The 11,147-nt window shown below is 43.6% G+C and overlaps 1 protein-coding gene across 1 annotated transcript; it reads right to left on the bottom strand.

Moving 5' to 3' along the window:
- Nucleotides 1-2,696: 2,696 nt before the first annotated feature.
- On the bottom strand, nucleotides 2,697-10,595 carry btg1 (B-cell translocation gene 1, anti-proliferative). The gene is made up of 2 exons (XM_034133576.1): nucleotides 10,130-10,595; nucleotides 2,697-6,993 (listed from the first exon to the last, which is right to left on the bottom strand). Exons 1-2 carry the CDS (start codon nucleotides 10,272-10,274, stop codon nucleotides 6,593-6,595), a joined length of 546 nt encoding a protein of 181 aa, XP_033989467.1. The 5' UTR covers nucleotides 10,275-10,595; the 3' UTR covers nucleotides 2,697-6,592.
- Between the last annotated feature and the right edge of the window lie 552 nt (nucleotides 10,596-11,147).

The raw sequence follows: 11,147 nt of genomic DNA, 5'->3' as shown, positions 1-11,147 counted from the left end.
GTAGTGTGGCCTCTATACTCTGGAGACCCACCCAGGATCGGTTTCAAAGAGGACTCAATGTGTCCTTCCATGGCTTGCTGAATGACAAACACACTCTGAAGGACACTGATAAAGTGGGAACTCAGTGGAAAAACACACAGGAGTGCTGAACAGCTGTGGTTTTGAGGATATCCTAAAATATTTGGCCATTGACACACATGTTAGGGACATATTTCTGTTTCAGCATTTACAATAACACATCTAAATCATACTAGTTTTCTTGGTGAAGGAGAAGCCTGGCAACGTACACAGTGAGGCATATTATCAAAAGGCTGTGACTTATGCATCTGCAGCATGGAGGTCTACCCTGTCATTTCTCTGGCAATAAAGCGGGTCCCAGATGTCACCCCCCCCCCCCTCACACTGTTAGCAGACGCACCATGCTCCCACTGTCACTCACCAGGCCTTTGTTCTCAGACAGCCACATATTCCTCGTACACAGCGTTCAGACTCAGTGTACATAAATGTTGCCACACACAGACCTTTGGTACAGGACAGAGTACAGTAAAAGCTGAATTGTAAGTGCTTTGTCCAAAAAAAACATGTGAATAATGAATGATTAAGTGGAAATTCAGCACATTTTAACATCAATAACTCCCACAGATTAAAGTGGCCTGACTTGTTTATCATTCCATGCCATATATCATAGGATCAGACCATAAATAATCTTCCTGAGTATTTCCTTATCTTTCTCTTCTAATCAGACACACCTTTCAGAACATTCTGCCTAATCAAACCATCTCTCTAATGTGACCTCTGTTGCTATGTGAGTGGGAGGGGAGAGCAGAAAATATTACACTGCAGTTTCATCAGTGCCAAGCTGAAACTCCAATGCAATTTGATGACATTCTGCCTTAGAAATTGAATAAGCGATTGATTTTAGTTTAGTTAAAAGAGAAGCTGATTTCTCCTTATTTACATAAAATATCAGTGATATGTATTTACATAATTTGGCCTTTCTTCAGGACATTTCACAGTGAAATGAGCCCATTTAGCGGCATATTTTTGTGAAAAACACCTCACGTGCTTCAACAGCTATCAAATACTTATCAAATCAAAATGATATGTTTCTGCCCAAGCACACCCACTGCAATCCACTTCTCATTTTTCAGAGATTAATAACTTGACAAAACATCTTGCTGCAATGAGTCATTGCAAAACGCTGTCCGGGGAGGATTGCAAAATCCTGGTACATCTGTATCACTTTGTGCTTTGTGTTACCGTTGTATGGTTCTGTATTCACTTTTACATTACATTTGTACATGTTACTTGTTAGACGCTTTTATCCAAAGCGACTTACATACTCAATACTGTGGGCAATCCCCACAGGAGCAATTTGGGGTGAAGTGTCTTGCCCAGGGACACAACGACATGCTGACTGCAGAGGGGTTTGAACCTGTGCCCCCCCTGATCCGAACACCAACGCACTAACCCACTACGCCACACTTCCCCTCCGATTATATTTTTCTACAAAAGAAACGGGCCAAACAGTCCGGCGCGCCCAGGGAATGTATGACCTGCTTCTATATAGATCCAACAGTTTAGCAGGAAGCAGCTCAGAGAATTTGCATCAAACGCTCTTACTGTGTCTTATGCTGACAAGACAGTCTCCGATCATTTTTAACTACAGTACCCACACTCCCCAGCTGTTGAGGCCCCAGGCTTGTGAATGTTTGGAGAGTTAAAGCCCGACTTAAACACAAGCCCAGTCACCTTCCCTCTCGGTGCCCTCCCCCCCAACGCCCTCGGCTCCTGCTAAACCAGCTCTTCTCTCTCCGTCCTTTGTCTGTGTGTCAAAACGAGCCAAATGCGTTTCTTTTTCGTCCTGCTGCTAAGCAACCTGGGGGATTGAGAGTGCTGCAAAGGATTGCGGTCTTAATCAAAACTCTGGGTTTTTGCGGAGTCAGCTGGTTCTGTTGCAGCGTTATTGTGCACATCGGTGTCCTGGCAAATTTTGCACTTATTTGAGGTTTCTAACAAAATCCTTGCTGATAGTACCATCTGCTGCATCTTTTGATATAAAAAGGTCAAAGCACTGGCAGATCTATTTGGATGGAGAATGCAACAATACTGTCAGAAAACATCATGTGCATTGGACATGGGATTGGATTAGCTCATTAGGCAAAAGAATGTTCCAGTTGTTCTCAAAATATGGAGCTACATCAATATTATTGACTGACAATCATTGGGCAAGTTGTTCAAACTGAAATTATAGCACAATTTGAGCCTCAGTCTTTTTTAATTAATCAAGTTCAACAGAGCCACTGTAAGCTGTGTAAAAGGGTTAGGTACTTATGTTTTATCGTCCTGAAAATCAAAACACAAAGTGCAGTTTACTGCCCAAATAGAGGAATGGGTGTTAGCGAGTAAGAAGAATTGCTCTTGTTCTCTCTAGTCCTTTTTCCCCCACAGCTGTCCCCCTCAGTCACGTAAACTGAGAGGTAAAATGCCAATGAGGGCCCCATAGCAGCCACAACACGAGGGTTTAGCTTTGTGTAGCTCTTACTGTATAAGAAACAAAATTCATGAGGTAAATCATTTATTAAAAAGTACAAGCCGGTACAATTTAATTTAATAATTAATATGTGCCTTTTATTCAGAATTCTAAAGTCAGCATGTAATAATCCTGAGTGAATAAGGACACGTCTCACAGGGGATATGATGCCAAGATAGGAAATCTTTTATTACAGAGAAAAAAAACTTTTCTTCCAAAATATAGAAATCTGTACAACTTCCGCACAATCAATTTACATGAACTGTACAAATTTACAGCAGTTCATCACAACATACCCAAGGAAAAGAAACTGAACACAATAAAGATGTACTGACATGAGATCACAAGATAGACAGCTTTTCTTCTTGGGTAAGCTCAGATTTTTTTGTCTATTTTCTGTTTTTTGTACGTAAATAGCAACAAAAAAAAAAGGAGAAAACTGAAAAGAAATAAAGAAAAAAAACAAAGGATACGTCTACACTTATAGATCATGGAAACTAATATTTTTTTACCAAACAACTTTGGTCCTTGCCAACACTCCCATCACAAATGGCTTCACTTACGAAAAGCATTATCCATGTTAAAAGATGAAATACAAAAAGGAATAAATCTAAAAACACCTCAGGATAGCAATTATTGGCACTTCCCATGTGTAATGTTATGTACTCTACCATATGTTGTACAGTTACAATACATTCTACAATATGTAAAACACCTCAAATGTGAAAGTGGCAATAATTCAACTAATCGATGACAAGTTTGACGACAACATCAAAAACTAAACTGCTGTTCCCTTCCGGTTTCATGTCTTAACATGCACAACTCCTCCACAAGGGTATTTATTGAATGTCTGAGGCCTGAGTTTGGCAATACATTCCAGGAGAGACTCCTCGTGTCTCAAAAAAAATGTCACACAACTTCAACTTGACATTTAGTGCATTTTATGTGCTATCTTACCTCTGACTACTCAAAGCACTCTCACGACATTTCTGTAACCTATGTGCGCACAAGCTGAATGGATGCCATTGAAATAATATATTACTGAGGACTTAAACCATTTCGGGCGGTGGTAGAAGGTGTCGAATAGGATTTGGGTTGAATTTTTTTTATTTTGTAGCTAAAACAAGGTCTGTTAAAAGGGGGTTAGATCACCAGACTAAAAATGGGGGTGATAAATGGGATGGCAGAGTGGAAAAGATGAGAAAATCTACCAGTGTGACCATAAAATACATCGAGAGAAAAGTGAGACGAGACGATCATCTCGCGTCGGAAATATAGACCAATCTCAAAACATCTTGTCACATGACATAAAAAAAGCTATTATGGAGCAGCGTGGTTTTAAAACTGGCGTCCACCAGGGAAACCGAAGCTCTGGGCTCCCATCCCAGCAAGCTCCTCTCCATCTGGCTAACATGGAATCACTGCTTTTCACAGATTGCTGAAGGGACTATCAACAGAGAACAGGGGAGGTTGGGTTAGGGGTTGCAGTGCGTCAAAGGCTATAGCTCTATTACCCATGATCATCTCGAGCTTAGGGGGAGCTTAAACACCCATAGGTCTGGTGATGAGCAGAGAAGCAGTGCCGTGACAGATTCGACCAGCGGTTAAGGCCAGAAGCCGCCACAGCATCCGTTTCAGCTCGCCGTTACCCTCTTGGACCCCCGAACCGGGAGTGAAGTGGGGGTACGTCAGACAGCCATCACACCCTTTCATATGCATGTAAACAAAGTTGCTACTCAAACTCAGTAATCAAGTGCAGCGCAATCCAGTGAGATGAAAACAATGGTCTAGTACCCTCGATTCTTCATCTTTGATCCATGTTTCCGCGTCTCTCACTAGCTCCCCCCCCACCCCCCACCCCAGTGCAGCTTGAGCACACTAAGTGCATGTGCTGGTTTTAGTTTTATTTGTATCCATCACTGCTGAGGGAGGATCAAGGGCTTGGTGGGGGATGTTGAATAAGTCCAGAGAGGGGGCTGGAGGGATTTTAGCTGCCCTGGACAAAAAGAGTCCGGCCCTGGCCCCCCCTCTCTCACACCAGCTCCCCATCCCCACCTTCCTTACCCAGCCCCCCACAGCGACGGATGATGATATGTGTCACATTACGTCTACCTGCATCCACATGGGGTCGGCTAGCAGCATGCTGGCTATTGGCTGAGCAGGAGGTCTGAGCTGGGAGGTGATATGTGGCACTTGAGGCACTCTAACCCCACACCAGGAGGAGCGGGAAGGTGGGAAGCTGCCAGGCTGGAATTGGACACCTCAAGTGAGGGTCCGGGCAGGACTTAAACAGACCGACTGGCTAACATTGGTTAAAAAAGCCATCACAAATGGCTCATAATTCATGACAACAAGGTCTTCGTAAGGCAATGCACACATGAGGTTACGTCTCTCCTTTTATAAGACCTTGGAAATCGCAAGTTAAAATAGAAGGCTGACAAGGCCTGGCGTTTTAAGTTAAAATTCATCTGTCGGTGCTACAGACCTCCCTTTGGCCAAAGTCTCACACAGTCATCACTTAGTCCAGACCTTTCAGATTTACTTATTTTCTTCTTCTATGAGCAACACAAATCACTATCTGTGTGTCTAGGGGGGAGGGGGGGGCTGCTTGGCTCTGCATCCTGTCAGAGCAAACAGTGCCATATGAACGGATGACAGAAGGTTTCTAACATACCACCAAAAGTACTCTCCACCTAAAATCAAAAGCTCTGAAATGTTCACAAATACAGTGTAAAAAAAAAGGTTGGAAATCCAGAGATGCACACTCCCGATTTAATAGACACCAGTCTATCCCAACGTGGGAGCTACAGTATGAACAAACGGCAAAAAATGCGAGAGGGCAATAAAAACGCGGTGAAAAGATGACATTCGAATGGATGGAATGCAGGCGATTTCTCTAAAAAGTACACATCCCACACAATCTCACGTCAAAGTGCATTCAATGTCAAATCTAACAGGGCCACATGACCGCAGTTTGGGTTAAATAGCCCCCCTTTTGCTACACTTTGAATTTTGGCGATGCATGAATTTTGGCAATGCAGGAGATAAAGTGATATGTGGAAAGGGGGCAAAATTAACAACACAGGAACTCTATTGTGATTTTCAACAACATTCATTAACTCGGGGGAGCGGGGGAGGAAATGGATCCCCTGCCTTTACCCCAGAAAGCTACACATACAAGGGTGATGGGGGGGGGGGGGGGCGACAGTGCAACAGGACACACTGGTGCCCACAGGTTTCACAACACAGTCCACTCGCTCTGACATACTGAGAGAACGTTGAGATGAAATTGTTCTGGGGTTCGATGTTGATGAAAAGGGGAGGGGGCAAAGTTAAGACCGACCGCCTCTTTCCAGCTACAAGATAAAGAAACCAAATCCCTGTGGTCCAAAAAGGGGGTCTTATAGAAAATAGAGATACTCTCATGGGGCGTTTCTTTATCTTGAGCTTGGACTGTAAACGGCTCAGTCGAAAACCACACTTCCTCCCCGCCCAGGAAACATAACAAGTGAAAACGGCAAATTGAATAACCTCTGGATTTTAAAATTCAAGGGCTAGTTCCTGATATTAATTCCTTACAATTTAGGTTTTGGTGTTGTTCCGTGTGTTGAACATGTACCCATAATAACCACAAGTAAGAAAGTGCAAAGTCAATGAAGCCCCTTCAGAGATGGAGCTGACCACCATGTTGTTTACAGTCGAGGGGGGTAGGTGGAGCCAGTCTCCATGGGGTGGGGGGGTTCCTGGTTGGTTGGTTGGTTTAGCTGCCCCAACAGTTCCATTTCCACAAAGCCTCTCCTTAAAAACCGGAGTGCTCAGCTGATCCAATGACACAACAGAACGGATAATAATGGGGGGAGGGGGGGGGGGGACAATTTAGACCGAAGGTTTCCATCACCTGGACGATAGGCCACATCCTGTTTTTTTTCTTTTCTCTTCTTTCACTATTTCATTTCATATTCTTAGCTTCAAAAAGGCTCACCCTGAATCTGGCCACATGACCTGACCAGCCACGGCATGACCCTGAACAAAAGTAGGCCGGGGTGACGGTGTGCCTCTTTAACTGGACACAGTCATCATATTGTAGGATTTGGAGGGACTGGTTCTGGCCATCCCCATCAGTTCCTCCTTGCAGCTGCTGTGACTGTCCACCATTGGGCCCCCAGACCCGTTTCCTGAGGGGGACATGGCGGAGGACATTGCAGGCATTCCCACGGGGCAGGGCGTTGACTCGTACAGGACGCAGATGGATCCGTCCTCTCCGATGCGGTAGGAGACCTCAAAGGGGTCCACCCAGAGTGTGAGCTCACTGGGCAGCAGCGAGTAGAGCTGTTGGATGGTCAGGCCGATGCGCTGGCCTGCCTGCCCCACAAGAGGGTCCATCTTGTGGTTGATACGGATGCATCTGTAGCCCGAACCCTTGCATGGCCTGTCTGGGAACCAGTGGTGCTGATATTGCTCTGCAGGGACGGAAGATGGAGAAAAAGTTTAGTTTTGGAGTGATTACTAAAAGGCTGTTTCGGATGACATAATGTGGGCAAAATCACAAAACCTGCTCTGATGAAGGCATAGAGGGTAAGAGACGTATGCAAGAAAAATGTGCGTATATTTGCGTATACTCCAAATGTTAAAGAGTACGGCTTAATGATTTAGTAGATCCTAATCTCAAGTATTGCTTTTTCCACGACTCAAGTGTATATAAAACAAGGTGAGATCTGACTGAAAATATATTATTGTAAAAGCAAAAGTGGAGTGTGACTTGCTACTAAATTCAGAACATTTAAATTAGGGTATTGCATTCAATGTTAATCCTAAATGTAAAAGGTATCACAGTTTGTTCCTGCAGGATTTAGCCTATGGCATATAGAAAACAAATGTTCTTATCTACACCAAAGTACAGGGTGCAGTTGTGTTAGGAAAGGAAAGAAAAACACCACCACCTGTTACAGGCCTGATAAGCAGCCATAAACAGGCGGCCAGTGGCACCCGGGGCCTACGTGACAAAAAAAAAGGGCCATTGAATTGGCACAATCCCTCCCCTGGCTGCCGTCAGTGTCACAAAGTCTCCCATGACTGGCTGAACAAAACACATCAAAAGTGTAGAAGTCCCAGCCAGCCATCTGGGACACCAGGCTCCGCCTCTTAAAGGGAAAGGACCATATTTTTTCTCTCTTTCCATCCGTGTAAAAAATGTTCATGCAGTGACTAGTGACTCCGCTCTTGGTATGCTTCAGGCATGCAAGTGGTTAAGGTCACGAGAGGAACATTTGACGGTTGAAAGTCGTATTCTGGGTGATTAAGGAAGCAATGTATGGCCCACTCTTTCCATGGAAGTTCACATAGAAAAAGGAATTTTCTTTCTATTTTACATTTCTTTGTTCTGATTTTTTGTCAGCCCACTTCACGAAAACACACCAACCCTCATTACTCTGTCAAAGCTCATCCATATTATAATCCCATTGCTGCAAGCTTTATTGTGGCCAACGAAAAAACAGGGTAAGTGAAGTAGGCCATTATTCAGGCTGGGGGCCCGAAGGTCACTTGTATGCATGAACATGATAATAAACCCTTACTCCCCCCCGTGTCTTAACACAGACGGATGTATACTGGGCTAATGGAGGGCTGGCAGCAGAAGTTGTCTGATCTGTGAACCTAGGACACAAAAGATACCTTCAACCCCCTATTCTTAAAAAAACAGGACACATATGTGGAAGAGGAGGGGGAGTAAATGATGGTGTGCACTTTAAAGAGTGTAACGAAAGACGGTTGTTTATTCATTGTATCGGATCACTTTTACTAGAGAAAACATCTGGAGATTGTATTATTGGCTGCTGTGCTAGCTTGTATTTTCTCACTCAAAGCCAGTATTTGGATGGGCATCAAAACAGGATGAAGCAAAGCCTTGCCAACTACAATTACGCAACTATGGAGACTTAAATCTGTTCATTTCCCCACTTCCTTTCGCCCAGCACAAACAAGAGCAGCCCAGCACGCAGACACAATAGTGAGTGACTGTTGTTTCCAGGCTAAAAGATCTCAGGCTGGCCTAGTTTAGCAGCGGCGAGCCTCCATAGAATTAACTTTTGCTTCCAACTCGACATTTGTCTTGTAAATTAGTACTACGGCATTCAAAGCATTCCCAAATTCATTAAATCCTTTCCGAGCCTTGCATTTGTGAGTTAAATGGCAACGTTTAATCGGGTTATGAGCACTGAAAACGTGGTGTGTTTCTTTCGGTGGATTTCCCCTCCATTTCCTATGTGATTACGCTGCTCCTCCACATGTAATGTCCTATAGGAGCCCATCAGAAACACTTCCCCTCCCCCACCCACAGGCCTCCCAGTAGTCTCCATTCAACGTTTGCCTTGTTTACAAACACTGCCGTCAAACTGCGATTATTTTTGGTAAAATGTTGCCCAATATTTACGTTAATCATTTCCTAAAAATTACACAACATGTTACAATAAATTACGACAGGCAGTTGCACGGCCACCTAAAACGAACTGCAGCTTGTCTCCGATTCTTACGGTGTTTTAATGTTCTTTTAGCCTCGTTTAAAGACAATACTTTCCCTAGGCTGTAGAAGAAATTTCATTATTGACGTCTAACAATGATTCTACTTAGCTGGTAAGTGCTTTCGTTTTTTCTAGGGAAACTTTCCCTCAAAAAGTAATACATTCTTTATGTAGGAAATTAAGGCCATCTGCTTAGTAGACTGAGTCAGATGTATGGTAGATTTAAAGCTGGAGTGTGTTTACAGCAGGAAATGAGACACAATCCCCGAGCAGCATACTCTAAAATCAGTCATAATGCTAAAGTAAGCCTGTGGGAAGCTAAGAGGCCGAATTTCCTGGAAAATAAAGAGAGGGAAATGCTATGACGACTCCCATTCACTGTGAAAAGTAAATGTGTTGATGCCAAAACTGTGAATGGGAGGGAAAACACAATGTCAGTTTAACTACATGGTCGACATTTGTATTGCTAAAACAAATATGAAAGTGGTTACTCACCAAACAAGTCGAAAGTAATGCTTTCTATTTTGATCATTGTATAAAAAAAAGTTTTAATTTATTATTGTGTGTGACCCTGCATATAATTATTTATTTCATTGCTTGTGTATTTATTGCCAACCTATTTCTAATGCATTACGTAATTGAGCAGCCTCACTGGGGCTGTTGTGCTCACGGAGCTTTATCGAGCACTTCCTTGTTCGAGCCTCTTTCCAACCCCCTCACCCTTTTCCTCTTCTTCTTCCAAACAAAGTAACCAACCACAAATGGCCCATTTTGTGTTTTAGTGAAAAAATATAATTTAGTATCAATGTAATCGTCGAGGAATCGTCGTGAACTACTCGCAGTGTTGATTCTGGCTTGTTTTTTTCCCCTCTTCGTGCGCAAACAGTGGTGCGCGTTGGTAGCGCACTGTTAGTGATACTAGAGAACAAAGAAAGGCTTTTTCTGAATCATCTTCAAACCAATTAAAAGAGTAATTTAATAACTAAATCATCCAACTAAACATAGGAAAAACATGTAAGATAGTAGTTTATATTAAGATGTGTTTGGTGGGCGCAACGGGACAATTTTCTCGTTTTCTTACCTGACAAAATGTCCTGTAAGCTTTGGTTGAATGTTTGGACCTGTCGATCGTTTACGTGTCCTTTTACCCTCAGAAATCTCGACAGAAACGTCACCGCGGCGCTGATCTCAGGCTTCATGGTTCCTCGGGCACAAAGAGTATGCATTGAGAAAGACAGTGGACACGACCCGTGCGCTTTTTCTGTTTGTCTCTACGTGTTGGTCCGACTCTTCGTATTTCTCTCCACTTCTTCCGAGCAGCGATCCTTATCTGTTGGCTCTTGCGTTGTTTCTCTTGACATTTATTTCGTCGAGGTAGAGTGAAGGTTCTTTTCAGAGCAGGTCCGTGTGCCAGGACGGTACAGTGTTGGGAAATAGACGCCTGTTGTTGGTAAATAGTAGGGGGGTTGGGGGGGTCCCTCCGTTCCAGGTTGACCAACCCACCGTGTTGATTTTCCTCCTCCAGAGTGAAGCTCTGTGTGTGGGGGAGCAGGCTTTTATAGCGCCCCCTCCCTCCCCACGGAGCCACACAAGCTGCTACAGCAACAACAGAGCACCAATCCCCGGCCGGCCTCCGTCTGACGAGCCGCATATAGGAGGAGAGCAGCGAACGCGTCACCATCTGAAAATAAACAGAGGCACACAGCGTGAAACCGCGACGCGTTCACAGGCTGTCGGAAATACGCGAGGTTGAAAAAAACAACAAAAGAAAACGACAACAAAGAAAACGGCAAACTCACACCAAATGTTGTTTTAAAAAAGTTGGAATCCTATAACCTTCTTACTTTAATGTATTAGAATAATCGTCCTTAACCAAGGCCTGGCAGGAAATGTAGTTTATGGTAGAAATACACAGTTACATTTAGTTTGCTGTATCCAAAATCCAACCTCGATGGATCTCTGATTGTCTTATCGTCTTATTGATTTAACTGTTAGTGGTCTGATAACCCTTTCCACACATGGATAAACTGCAGTTAGTCACTATGCACCTCATCTTTTTAATAAACGTATATTCTTTATGTTCACCACCATACTATCCA

This window comes from Trematomus bernacchii, unplaced genomic scaffold, assembly GCF_902827165.1.
Source record: "Trematomus bernacchii unplaced genomic scaffold, fTreBer1.1, whole genome shotgun sequence".
Taxonomy (NCBI): domain Eukaryota; kingdom Metazoa; phylum Chordata; class Actinopteri; order Perciformes; family Nototheniidae; genus Trematomus; species Trematomus bernacchii.
Note: the sequence above shows the minus strand (reverse complement) of the source record. Positions and strands in the feature narration are given on the sequence as shown.

What these genes read in the sequence shown, in the direction of transcription:
- btg1 (XM_034133576.1), bottom strand. Translation starts at nt 10,274, where the DNA reads ATGCATACTCTTTGTGCCCGAGGAACCATGAAGCCTGAGATCAGCGCC. An exon ending in CTTACAGGACATTTTGTCAG is followed by an intron (nt 6,994 to 10,129) that starts GTAAGAAAACGA and finishes CCGTCCCTGCAG; the next exon opens with AGCAATATCAGCACCACTGG.